We start from the raw sequence: 14,688 nt of genomic DNA, 5'->3' as shown, positions 1-14,688 counted from the left end.
GTTGCAATCTTTTTCTAACATCATGGGACCACTTCAAATAGTTGCTGGATGTTTTGTGATTAAGTGATATATTTTATGTGATATATTGTATTATTAGACGCTTCCAATTTACAAAACATGATAGCCTTATTCTATATATATATATATATATATATATATATATATATATCTAAATAAACTCAACTCTATTATAGAAATATTTCTAAATAAACTTAACTTTATTATAGAAAATTAAGTTTATAATTCACCAGTTTACCAGTATCCAAGCCTAAACAGAGCTACGTTCCAGGTAACAAATTAGATTTTAGGATTTCTTCCTTTTTAGAACTTTATTGTATTTTGAAATGTATCTGTCTTTTGCATGCTGATCAAATATTAATGATCTTATTTTTCCATTCTGATAAGTCTCTGTCTTTATAGGCTTTGAGAAATTATAAATTAATTGCAAGTACAATTGCCTCGGTTAATATCCAAATTATTTAGAATCAGCAAAGCATATATTGTTTAATTGAGCTCATTAAAAGAGTATATGATATTTATTTAAATAGTGTCTAGTTCACCAAAGCAATTAAAACAGGTACATATTTATGGTAATATTCACTCATTATTACGGAGTTCATTGATCACACACTACTACACTAGTGCAGCTAAGTAACAAGATTTTAGTACAAGTAAGATTTATTATATATATATATCGCCATCAAATAAGTTTTCTCTTGCCATGAGTACAATGTATGGAATATTTATGCATGGATCACTTGCAGCATTTGTACAGCGTAGCCACCTGCATTGGTTCGTCACAAGTCGGGCAGCGCATGCCTCCCTTGATCAATGCAGGATTGCCGACAATCTCGAGTTCATGGCAGTGTTTCTCCTGCTTTTTCTTGTGATCTTTCAGCCATTCACTGAGCACTTGAAGGAAGTTCACAGTGGTGACTTGACTTTTCCACTGCTCTAATTTCGAAGATATTACTTTCAGGCCACTGGTGAAAACGCTGCCTCTGAAGACGAAAATATGGTCGGCATTGCCGATAGCAACCCAGGAATCACCGCTTTTGTCAAAGGTAAGTAAGGAGGATGCCCATGAGAGGAACCCTTCTGAGACATCGCTGAAATCGTGTGTACTGAAATGCATCACATATTTCTGCAAACGCTCCCAGAGCACGGTTGAGCTTGAGTACTCAAAACTGTGCCCCAGTTTAGTCTCTCTGAAAGCCCTCAGTGTCGCTTCCGCTGTTTCCTTGTGATGAGTGTTCCTTGCAACATATGCTGTCTCTACCTTGATATTCGCTGCCTTTGTAACGGTCGTAAGTAATTGAACCATACTCTTACACCACTCGATATCATCCCCTCCATACAGGCATACATATTGATCCTTGCTCTTTATCTAAAATTATATTAAAATGTGGTATGTTAGTGCAATTTCCGTAAACAGATAATAGCTATGAAAATTGTAATCTATTTTCTTTTTTCTTTTTCTGAAACATACCAATTGAGATAATGCAGTTTCAACCTCTTGACAAATATAATTATCTGAATGAAATAGTTCGGTACATACCCATTGAGATACTATTGCATCAATTTGTACAAGCAGGAATTGCATTCCCTTGGAGATCTTTGTGAGAAGCTGGATCTCATGCTCCGGGGTGAAAGGGAATGCTTCTTCACCATACAAATGTAGCATGAGCAGTGCGTTTTGACGCACCACTTGTCCCCTCTCATCCAGCACCACTAACATCGGCTTCCCGGTGAATCCCCAATCCTTTTGAAGCAAGTGAACCAAGCCGCGATTCACTTGCAATACTGCCTCATATGTTAGTGTGTACCATGGCATTTTGGAGATGATTGCATTGTACCTCTTCTCATCGATGACAGTCGTCTGATCAACAATGGGCACCCACACAATTTCATAGCCGAATCTAGTGTGGGTATTGTTGTAAAATTGTTCCAGGAATGACAGGTCCTCTTGGAAGGTCTCAGTTGCAAAACTAGAATAGAGGATCAGCACTTTTCTGTCCTGGAAGAAGCGTAGTGTGGTTGATACCTTTGTTCCAGGGTTGTAGAGGATATTGCTGTCAATGCTGGAGTTGATGAAATAGTAAAGGATTTCTATGTTGCTTGTCGGTGGAAATCGGAGGAAACCTAAGATTTCTTGATAGTTTGCTGTTACTCTAATTTCCTCTGTGAAAATAGAAGTCACCAAAATCAGAATTAGATATGCCATGTTATGAAGTATAAATGCTGTTAACATTAAGACTACACTTTCAGCATCTTTCTGAAGACAATACAATTGCCAAGTCGAAGTGTAATGAGGAGAGTATTGAGGATTTTATTTGCATCAGATTGTAAAAAAAAATTGTTTTCTGGTCTCCAATGAAGAATTTCTCATAGGACAAATTATATGCTTGTCCTTCCATTTCTGGGAAATCCTCCTGCTAACAAAATACAAACTATATCTATATATTATGTACACGGTTAATCCATCATGGTGTAAAAAATGAAAAGAGGAAGTTGGCTAACCATATTGCATGAAATAAGTTAACAAATAACCACTGTGTTAATTGGCATTTTAAGAAAACTTGTTTCCAATAAGAAGTTTATTGTTAGAGCACACACACCTTCACGCTTGCGGTAGATTGTAATGCGAGTAGACAATTGCTCATAGTAATATCTAATCTTCTGGGTAGATATCGCCAGTTCTGACTTTTCATTGAGGCTTAAAGTGTACCTGAGTTTATGGAAAGTAAAAAAGGGTATTGTATAGTTAGCTTACCATCTTAATATTTAACAGATATAATACAAGTAAAAATGCATAATCATGAAAGATTATTTATTTATTTATTTATTTTGCTTTTTTAGGAAGGCATTGGTTGTAACTACTTATGAAACTTATAAACATTACAAATAGATGAAATATATAATACCTATACACTACTGCATAGTACTAGTTGAATTTGAATATCTACTGAAAATTAGAACTGTTGAGAACTTACCCACTGCAGAGGTCGCTGACGGTAAAACCACAGTGGATTACAGTTCTCATCATCCAATATGTAATCTCATTAATTCTGATTTCAGAGAGAATGTTGTTCCAGGAACGAAAACCCTTGAGTTCGATTATGTAGTACACAACACCAAGGAGAGTGTTAATGATGTCCTTGATAACTGTTATCTGAGATTTCAGAGTGTTCTCACTCTCGAGGGTGCCAGTGACTTGCTTTAGAAGCACCAACGAGTTGATAAATTTGTCGCTTTTATTTGTATACTGATTCACGGTTACCATAAAATCTCCGTAGCGTATCGCAAAGGCCGCGAGCACAAGAACTATCTTGGCATCTGGTGAATAGTTGGAGAGTAAAGCCAGTAGTGAATTTGCCTTTTCATGGGCACTACCTTTTTCTGGGCAATCATACGATATCTGCATCGAATCATTTTATCAATCACAATAACTATGAAAAACAATGATAATAATTAAAAAAATTAATAAAGAAACATTGTTTTTATTAATAAGTAATAACCACCTCGCAAGTGATTTTGTGGATGAGTTGACTCAGACCAGGAATCATTGTTCTTGTTTTCTGTTGGAGTTCTTGAAAGTCAAATTTGAAGGCTCTTTGCAATTCCGACTTATCCTAAAAGCACAGAAGCAATAATCACTAACATATAAGTAAATCAAGGAATTGGTTCTTGATGTGTAAAGCTAAATGTTCTGGTAATTGATGTGACAATATCAGTGTTTTTTGTAAAACCATATTAATAAATTAAATGTTGAAAGGACCGTTTTCACGTAGGAAAATGTATTATTAGTCAACCTACTTTGTTGGTATCTAGGTATTATTTTTTCCACCAATTTGGAAATAATTATTTGTCAAGTACTCAAGTCCGATATTTTTTGTGAAAAATATAACTATATATCTATGAAGCCGCAATATTTTTACTTAGTACTGTGATAATATTTTTACTTAGACAGTAGAAAATCTGTATAAAAACAGAGCGCAGACTGTACCTCTGGGGAAATGTTTAGGTGCAATATTTTAAGGACAATTAATTGGTCGATTGTAATATTCAATACTTAATATGATGAAGAATGAGCATGTTGATAATCAGACAGTTTCACAATCTTAAAGATGCACATGGAATTAACACAGTCAAGAGGCACATTTTTATACTCTTCGTGAATTCGAAATATTGTTTAATTTTCCTGGAGCCCTTTTCATGTTATTATGTACATGTAAGTACATTAATATAACAATCATGCAGCAGTGAATTCAAAATATGTAGTTTATTCAATTTCACCTTGACGATTTCCTCAACGAGTTGTAGAAGAGGCTCGACATCAAGGCTGATGGATGCTGATCCATTGTAGTCAGCAGAGATAACCTGTCTCTGTACATTTGTCTCGGCGGTGTAGTTACGCCAAACTGCACTGACAGAGTTGGATGCATCTGACTTGATGCCGATCTGGTTGTCGATTATGGCCTTACAAACCATTCGACTTTTGAGGGGGTGACCTTTAGTTGCCGTTGCACGGTGCACCAAGTTAGATGGAACCGTGCTCAAGGAAAAGGATGCCATTGGTTGAATGAATGTTACTTAATTGGGTGAATTCAGGTAGTGTGGGAAGAGGAGGTGCTCTTCTTTCTTTCTTTTTTTTCTGTTAGCTAGTGCGTGTTGCTGTGGAGGGATGCTGGTATTAGGTGCCATATATATAGCCTCTGGCTTCACAAATGTGTTTCCCATGGTTGTTGATTGCATCCAAGTTTGGAATTCAGAAAAGGACGACATCAAATGGAACATATTGACATAGAAGATCTTGAAAAATCTATATGATAAGAAAATCTCATGCTAGATAAAAATGGTATTTATGCAAATTAATCTAATTTAATTAAGCTTGGCTTAAGATTAAAAGAGTGAGGCTATGGTACTATGCAGATTGGTCCGTACTACTAATCAATATTTTTATTTTCAAAATCCTAATGGTCGATCCGAACCATTCAACATGATTTCCATAGCCTCACTGTTTTTAATATTTTCATTTTCAAATTTCTAACTGTCAATCCTACATGTTATACATAGTACATAGTACCATAGCCTCACTGTCAATCCTACACGTTATACATAATACTATAGGATTGATAGTGCGGATAACGTTATAGTTTTACGTTATATAATGAAAATTATGTATAACATGTAGGATTGATAGTTTCGTTTTCTATATATACTCATGTTTTGTGTTCAAATGTAAAACTATTGACTTAAATTTCACCTTTCTGAAATACAGTGACATTTTTTTTTCGTTTTGCTTGCAAAATTGTTTTGTTATTAACATGTGTTGATCTTTCATGATACACAGGTAATTTATTATATATGGAAAATTAATTTTGGTGCTTAAGTTTTTTAAATAATTTCAAATTACTCTATAGATTAATTTTTATTTACACCCAATTTTTTGACAATAAAACAATTAAGTTAAACTTTAACTTTTATTTGCACCTAAACGATTCTCAAAAACATGTTTAAACACGTTCTTCATCCCGCAGTGTCCAAAACGTGGGAGGTTTGAGATCTTGTACAATCCATTTCGGATACTCTCAGGTCCTCTCATTTCTTGCTTCTGCGATTCGCATTAAAGTAATTTTTTGTATGTTTTAAATCCAATTTGATCCATTCTCAAGCCGTATCGATCTATCATTTCGGCTACACTCTGTCATCTGAAAACTTATCTGCTGATCAATGTCTTATTTTACAAGCACCTTTCTCGTTAGATGAAATTAAAATGATAGTTTTTGCATGTAATCTCTCTAAGGCTCCTGAGCCTAATGGTATGTCTTTTCAATTTTATCAGTCATTTTGGGATATTATTAAAGAAGATCTACTTAGGATATTCACTGCATTTTACAATAATAATTTGGATGTTTCCAAATTTAACCTTTCTTCCATCTGTTTTTCCTAAAAAGAAGGATGCTATTACAGTTAGGAACTTTAGACCTACTATAAGTCTCATAAATTGTAGTTTTAAGCTTATCACAAAATTATTAGTTGATAGATTAGCTTTAGTTATGAATTATTTAATAGATTCTTCTCAAACAGCTTACATTAAAGATAAATTAATTTTGGATAATGTTGTATGTGCACATGAGGTTCTTTATCAAGTGAAAATTAAAAAAACAAAAGATGTTCTTTTCAAACTTGACTTTGAAAAGGCATTTGACCATGTTAATTGGGATTTCTTACTTGAAATATTAAATGTTAGGGGTTTTGGTCAAAGATTTATTACTTGGATCAAATTGATTTTAGAAGGTAGTAAAACATGTTTAAATTTAAATAGTACTTTAGGTCCATATTTTTCTTGTCGCGGGGGAGATCTCCTATTCCCTTTCATTTTCATTCTAGTAACTGATGCTTTAAACAAAATTCTTCAACAAGCTAATAGAGGAGGTTTTGTAGATGGTTTGAGAAACTTTTCAAATTTAGGAAATGTTATGAATTTACATTTTGCAGACAATACTCTTCTTTTTCTTAGGGCTGATAAAGCAGTTCTGACACATATCAAATGGCTATTAGTGGCATTTGAGAATGTATCTGGTTTGAAAATTAATTACGATAAAAGTGAGATGTATCCTCTTAACCTATTAGGTACTAAAAGTGATGAACTAGCTTCAATTTTAGGGTGTAAGGTTTCCACTTTACCTCTCACTTACTTAGGCGTTCCTATTAATAACAAATCTCTCACTGATATCGATTGACAAATTTTAATTAATAAAATTAAAAAAAGATTTCAAGGTTGGAAAGGCACTTTATTATCTTTGGAGGGTAGAGTAACACTTCTAAATTCTGTACTTTCTACTATTCATTTATATTGGTTATCAATTTATAGATTACCTGTGAAAATTAGACATATAATAGATAAAATTAGACGTAAATTTTTATGGCATGGGGGTAACTCTACTAGAAGAAAATACTCCTTAGTCACTTGGTGAATTGTGTGCAAAAGTAAAGATCAATGAGGCTTGGGGGTTTTAGACCTTAAGCTTATGAATAAGGTCCTTCTAGCTAAATGGTGGTATCGGTTTCTAGTAGATGGAAAAATATTTTACTTAGTAAATATGGCACTAGAACTTCTCCTTCTCTTTGTTCTTCATTTTGGAGATCAGTCTTAAAGGATCATGTAGTTATCAATTTAGGCTTAAATAAAGATATTGGAAATGAAAATATAACTTCTTTTTTGTTAGATAGATGGTGTAGTGAGCATGCCTTAAAACATCAATTTCCAAACTCTTTTTTTATTGTTACTTATAGGTTTATTTATGTAGCAGGAGCATTTTCTAATTCTCATTTAAGTTTATCTTTTCAAAAGCAAATAACTGGTATATATATAGGACCGAATTAATTGCCTTGCATCACAAGTTCCAACATTTTACTTTGTCTTCTCATTTGGAAGATAGATTGATATGGAGATGGTCACGGGATAATCACTTCACTGTTCATTCTTTTTATAAATGGTTAGAGTATAGTGGTATCCCAAATTCTGAATATGATACAATTTGGAAATCTCACATCCCTTTAAAAATCAAAATCTTTCTTTGGCAAACAAAGGTTGGCCAGGAGATCTTACTTGTGCATTTTGTGACCAACATGAGGGTACTGACCATTTATTTATACATTGTTCTTATGTACGATTGATCTGGAATTAGATTGCAACATACAATTCATTCACCTTTGAATGTAATTCTTTAGATGATTTGTGGTTACTTGATACTTCTATTCCCTTAAATGATAGATTACTTGTAGAATTGTGAAGGGGTGCTATCTTATGGAATGTATGGTTAGAAAGAAATAAAGTTATTTTTAATGATAATGCTACTCTCATTTCCACTAAATCATTAGGGTTTAAGATAATTTCTTTAGCTACTTTTTGGTGTAAGTCTAAATCTGAAAATTCATGCTTGAAATTAAGTCTAATGCTTTCATGTGATGTTAAGGACCTCCCAGATCAGATATTGGAGGAGGAAGAGGAGTCAACTCAGGCTCTTGGAGCTGGCAGCCCCCCAGGTCAAATGTCTGGAGTCGAGTTGACGGATGAGGATTTATTAGATGACTAGTTTTCTAGGATATGACTGATTTTTGAGCTTTCGCTTGCTTAGTATTCATTTTGTTGAGAGATTAGCTTTTGATATGATATTGTTTTATACTTGTATGCTTTTATGTCTTTTGATGTTGAACTGCTGTAAGACTTATCGTATTTGATTTTGGTATCTATTTTAGGTACAAAATCAAGTATACTTAATTTCTATGAAATCAGTGATCATATCACTACTTTTCAAAAAAAAAAAAATTAAACCAACAGACTGAATGATATCATTGTAGCCGTTAAAATTGGACTAAAATTCTGATATTTTATAATGTACTACACAATGTTTCTAAATAATCTTACACGTGAAGTATGATGCCTCTACAGCCGATTCTATAGGCACCACTAAATTTTGTGGCACCATTTTTAATATCTGGAATTAATGGACATGCTATGATGTGTTGACAATTGGTGATTCAATTTCCTTCACAAATTGTGGTTCGTGTTACGTGCTTGTGATAGAGATATGCCACCGGTGCTTCATTCACAGAAACAAAAATAAGGAGAAGAGAAAGGAAAAAAATTCTTAAGATTGTTAGTTATTGAAAGGTTAAATCGTCAATCTGAGTCGTTAAGCGTGCTCTTTGTATAAAAATGTACTTGAAAACTAATTTATAAATCTCCTGAGATCCCTTTTAAATCCACCAGTATATAGCGCTATAGTATGAACTGAGTGATCATGAGTAGGATATACTGCTCTCCTTCAGATTGCATTGAGACTGAATATTTTTTACAGTCTCTGAGTGAATTTTGTGGCCACCAATCTATGAATTACTATCGTGGTAGCTAGGCCAGTCGTTGAATAGGTGACTAACAGATTTTATGTTTGTCCTGCACATGACACACATGTACTTGGCTAGATATCGGATTGTCAGATTGTCAGATTGTCTTGTTATGCATTATTAGCTTTCAATTAATTTCGAAATTGTAAATCTATATATACCATAATATTTCGGAATGGTCTATACACGTGTGTTGCTACCTAAAAAAATGTTGCTATTGGTGTAAACTCAAGAAAGTGACTCATGAGGTAATTTTTGGAAAACAGCCCTTAGTCATATATTACAGCTAGGGGGTGAAAACGGAGCGGATATTGGTAAAACCATATCCATATCCACATTTGAATGAGCGGATACGAATACGGATACGGATAGTAAACGGATGTCAAAATGAAAAACCAAATTCACTTAAAACGGATACAGATACAAAACGGATAATTTATGGATACAAATTCGAATATGAATACAAAACAAATAATTGTCGGATAATTGAGGTTATGAACTTTTAAAATATAAATATTAATAAAAAAAATTAAATATAAATATTAATTATAATGTTGAAGAGATGAGAGATGATCTATTGATATATTATATATACAAAATAAAAAAAATGGTAACAAAAGATAAAGTGGTGTAGTGGTTTGATACTTCATCACAAAGTCTTGACCTTGGAGGACAAGGTTTGAATCCCAGCAAGGCTAATTATTTTAGCGTTGAGGGGTTTCAATTCTGCTTAGCGGGTCTGAACTTCTGCTTAGTGGGTCCGAAGTCTGAGCGGTTTGCGGATGGATTTAACTGGTATCGGATATCTGCTCTGTTTAAAACTTACTATCCGTATTCGAATCCGGATATTCTGTGGATATTTGATAATTATCCGGAAGTATCCGAATCCGTTTAATTCGGATTCAGATTATAAACGGATTCGAAGCAGATATCCATCGGATAATCCGACTCCGTTTACACCCCTAATTACAGCCCTTTCCTCTGGATTTTGAATTTTTTTTATGAACTCATGTGTATTAGGTTGTTGCTCTACTCTGGACATTTTTTTTTTGTCAATCTTATGAAATCCAAATTTCCTAATGCATGATGTAATTTGTAGTTTTTGAATTTGTACTTTAATATTTTGATGAAATTAAAATTGTTAATATTTTTGCCTCGCCTAAGAGCTTCAAATTGAAAAGAAAATAAAAAATAATTATCCACTCCCAACTCAATTCTTGCCCATGTCACTGAAAACACACGGTAATTGAGGTAATTGAAAAAGAAATGGAGAGCAAAGAAATGCGCGCGGCAACAACAAAACCTGTTTGTTTATTAACAAGGACCTTTTTTGTTTCTTTGATTTTTGCCATTTTTTGGGTAATAAAGAAGAAAGGGACAATGTCTGTACGCTTATAAATAAAGACACGTTAACGGTTAATATTGAAGAAATATAATGAAAAATGCCAAAGTTTGATGGAGATCGATTTAGATAAGGCGTAATCCAATCCTTTCGCTTCACGATTATTTTCTTAAATTATTGGAAATTGTCAACGTGATTCATGCTCTGTAAATAGTGCAGGCTTCTTATTTTTTAGGCAAAATAGGCATCCAAAACAAGTTAACAACAAACAGGGTTTTAGAAATAAAAGAAGGTATAGATAGATAGAGAGAGAGAGAGAGAGATAGATAGATAGATAGATAAAACAAGTTAACCATTGAACTTACTCCATTCTCAATTTTCATAATTCATCTGTCTTCTTCATCCACCTATTTTTCACTCGGTTAATATATATATATTTGTCTATCTGCCAATTAAAACTGCATGCGTAATCTGTAATGGTTATTCTTAAATTAAATTTCTGATTTATTTAGATTTATGTAGATTTCGTAACATTTGTATGTTGACAAATACAATTTTTCAGTTAACATGTGATTAATTATGATTAACAGATTAAAGAGTGAAAAGGTGATGAGCAAATAAGATAGTTAACATCTAATTAGATTTTCAAAATAATTATTAAGGTGGCGCTTTATTTGTAGGCATTCCATCCAATAGAGAGCAAGGCAATTAATTATTTGCTGTAGCGCGAGTGTGTGTATATATATATGGTCAACATGATTCAAATGCAATAAACAGTTAGCATTTGTATATTATAAGTACGTTTCTGGAGTTGCTAGTCACTAATAATGTATATTATAAATAGATAAAGTGAAAGCGGGAAAACGAATAAGCGCCCGTGGCCTAATGGATAAGGCATCTGACTTCTAATCAGGGGATTGTGGGTTCGAGTCCCACCGGGCGTGTTTTTTCATTTTTATTTTATTGACGTCTAACAATGAATCCTTTTGCCGCTCAGTACGGTTATATTTTAACAATTAATCATCTCATTAAGCGAGGCTACGGTAATATATATGCCTATTAACCCGTATCATGGATTTATATTTCTATTTGTTTGTAATGTTCACACAATCAATTTGAACCGTTCAATATGATATTTCAATGAAAATGTATGTGTATACCAAATTTAATATTTTTTAGATAGGTAGAAATTCACTTGATTTCAAAATTTTGAATCATCCAAAACAACATTTTTTTATCTATCTAAAAAAATAGTAATAAATTCTACAAAAAGGTAATTTTTTTTCGACAAGTGTATTTTGATATGAAAATTATGTTTAATGGATCAAATTGCTTGTTTTTTTGTTTTGAAAATATAGATATATATATATTCATAGTTGATCCATAATATGCATATTACATATGCCTCACTCCCGGCCATTTTTATTAGGGAAAATTTTACTTTTTACAAATATGCCCCTAATTTCGATTTTTTTTTAAACTACCCAAAACATCAGGCCCACGAGCGGCCCACCATCCTAGCAGACCGCCCGAGCCAGGAGCGGTCGACTGGGGACTTGATCGCCCATAGGCCGGACGGTCTTCTATTTTTTTTATTTTTTATAGAGATCTTAATATTTTCATTTAAATAATTTTGTGAATTTTTAGTTTTCTTGTTTATGGTGTATGCCAAAAAATAAGACATTTAATATATTTATGAGTGAGATGTCGTAACTCTTTATAACTTTGATCTGATTTGTCAGTTGTATATCACAAGTCTAAATATAACACTAATTAAGGATTTGGCTTTGATTCTTAATAATTTATTTTATTCAAATATACACAAGGACATATAGTTAGATTGTCTCAATGATGTCAACCTTTTTTCTGTAGAGAATAATGGATTATTTGATTATTGTCAACATACACCATTTGAAACTGACAAATCAGATCAAAGTTATAAAGAGTTACGACATCTCACTCATAAATATATCAAATGTCTTATTTTTTGGCATACACACTTGTTAGATATGTGTTCTAAACGTTATCTTATGTTGATCACTTTTACATGTTATGTTTATGAATTGGATGCTACATGCATTTTGTTCCATGAAATTTATGTTTATCTATAAAAGTGTTCAAGAAGATGCTCTTGGTCTTGAACCATAGAACTCTATATGATGACAAACATAAATCTCTAAATTGTTCACAAACTTGGTTATTAGCATGAAACACTAATATACCATGATAAGTTTGTCATGTTGATTAAAATACATTGTAGTTCTATAAATGTTGATAAATGCTTATCGTTTAATAATATGAGTATATGAAAGGTTTCATATATTGAACAGACCTAACGAATGAAAATATTATATGGGTTATGTTAGTGTCATTAATATTTTCATTGTGTCTCAGAATTCTAAGATATGAGATGTATTTCTTTTTCACATGAGAAGTATACAATGTAATTAGTATTAAAAACTGCTTATCATAAGTGGTGATAAAAATATTAGTTCATTGTATATAACTTGTGCGGGAGAAAGTTATATGTCAATAGTATCATTGCCCCTCATTTAAAATGAGTGATGATATTTTATGGGCTCCTTGGTAAAGTAGAATTATAATGCATGCAATATAACTGAAGAGCAGTTATATATTTATAATTTACTTAAGAGACCAAGAAACGAATATAATACAAAGATGACACAGTCCGACTTTGTATATTATTTATAATATCATATGACAAGGAATAGACACAAGTAATGTTATTTGTAACATTACTTTAAAGGATCATGTATTGTAAAATGATACTTTACATCTATGTTATTTTGGTAACTATAATGTATAGCTAGAATACCGCTTATAGTTTATGGTAATAAAATATTTTATGTCATTGCCAACATAACACAGATCCTCCATATAGGTCACACCAACTGAACGAAAAATAAGAAGGATATTTTATTTATATAATGTATATTGTTTCATATGACATGAAATAATATACATATGATAGATAAATATCATGACTGCTTAGAACGAATATAAATTTATGAGAAGTGTGCATATATATATTATTTGGTATAATATGGTGCATATTATATAATATAATATACATGACACATAAATATAATAATGTGCAGAACATTGTTATAACATAAGTTTATTAAAACCCAAAACTAATATGAGTTGAGGCTGGTACTGTAGCAGCGGCTAGGGTTGACTCTTTTAATAAGGATAATTATATTAGGAAGGTTGCACAATGGAAACCCTAGTATATTTGTATATAAGAAAAGGTAGAGAAGGCATTCATGTAAGTAGGCAAGCAAGCAATTTTCTGAAAATTTATTTCCTCCTCTTCCTCTCTCTCTTAGCCACCATCCCTCTTCCTCTCATATTATTGATTTCTCTAATGAAGAATTAGTAGAAGAACAAAAAGGGTTATTAACTAGGTTCTAAGCTTAGATTAGATTAAGATCTCTAGTAAGGTCTTTCCAATCCTTGTTTAGTTCAAGGTGAACACTAGGAGGCCGTTTCGACAAACAAATGTATCTAAGAGACCTAGAAGAGAATTCGATTTCTCTCTATTTACCAAATTGACATTTGGTAGAGGTATATCCAAATCACCTTTATTAGATAGATTTGTGATGAATGAATGAGTAGATAATTATTTTTGCACATGAATTGTTAGAATAAAATTAGCATAATAAAGTAGATTCGTAGATGCTTGTAAGAATATTAAAATTTTTGAATTTATTGCCTTGTCGCATCATGAAATCCTTCAACACTAAAACAAGAATACTAAAACTTCACAAAATTATTTAAATTAAAATATTAAAATTTCTAAAAATAAAAAATAGAAGACCGCCCGGCCTATGGGCAATCAGGTCCCCAATCGACTGCCCCTGGCCTGGGCGGTCTGCTAGGATGGTGGACCTGGCATTTTGGGTAGTTTTAAAAAAAAAACGAAACTGGAGACAGATTTGTAAAAGGCTTTTTTTTCCGATTTTTTTATATATATCCAAAACTTCAATCAAATTACAAAAAATTACAAAAAATAACCGATGCACCGTTGAAATTCGATTTTTACCCAATCCGGTTATCCAATAACCGGAATTTATAGAAATGTCCGGTTAACCACTCCCCGGACTCAAAATGCACAAATCCGGTTAATGGTTAACCGGATTTGTGCATTTTGCCTTTTTTTTTTTTTTTTTTTTTTTTTTTTTTTTTGAAAACAGAAATTTTGTATTTTTTGTATTAAAATATTAGAAATATTGAATATATTTCTTTGAAAACAGATATAATACAATATAATTTGATTTATTAGAAAGACTGCAACAAATAACCCGGATCAATATTTTTCAGATCCAATTTTTTGCGGCTGTAAGAAAAATTAATATATTTCTTTATGTGTTATTGGAAAAAAATAAAAATAATTAGATTCCGAGTTATTG

At 32.3% G+C, this 14,688-nt stretch overlaps 1 protein-coding gene and 1 non-coding gene across 2 annotated transcripts; one reads left to right on the top strand and one right to left on the bottom strand.

The window, feature by feature from the left end:
- Positions 1–541: 541 nt before the first annotated feature.
- Positions 542–4,658, bottom strand: LOC144563792 (protein SIEVE ELEMENT OCCLUSION B-like). Its single transcript, XM_078313251.1, has 6 exons — positions 4,297–4,658; positions 3,522–3,632; positions 2,994–3,418; positions 2,619–2,728; positions 1,559–2,181; positions 542–1,387 (listed from the first exon to the last, which is right to left on the bottom strand). The coding sequence occupies exons 1-6, from the start codon at positions 4,573–4,575 to the stop codon at positions 755–757; spliced, it is 2,181 nt and encodes a 726-aa protein (XP_078169377.1). The 5' UTR covers positions 4,576–4,658; the 3' UTR covers positions 542–754.
- Positions 4,659–11,126: 6,468 nt separating this feature from the next.
- On the top strand, positions 11,127–11,199 carry TRNAR-UCU (transfer RNA arginine (anticodon UCU)). The gene has a single exon. It is a non-coding gene; the product is annotated as a tRNA-Arg (tRNA).
- The last annotated feature ends 3,489 nt before the right edge of the window (positions 11,200–14,688 follow it).

The sequence above is a fragment of the Carex rostrata genome, chromosome 13 (assembly GCF_964058835.1).
Source record: "Carex rostrata chromosome 13, lpCarRost1.2, whole genome shotgun sequence".
Classification (NCBI taxonomy): Eukaryota; Viridiplantae; Streptophyta; class Magnoliopsida; order Poales; family Cyperaceae; genus Carex; species Carex rostrata.
This window is presented reverse-complemented; position numbering and strand designations above follow the sequence as displayed.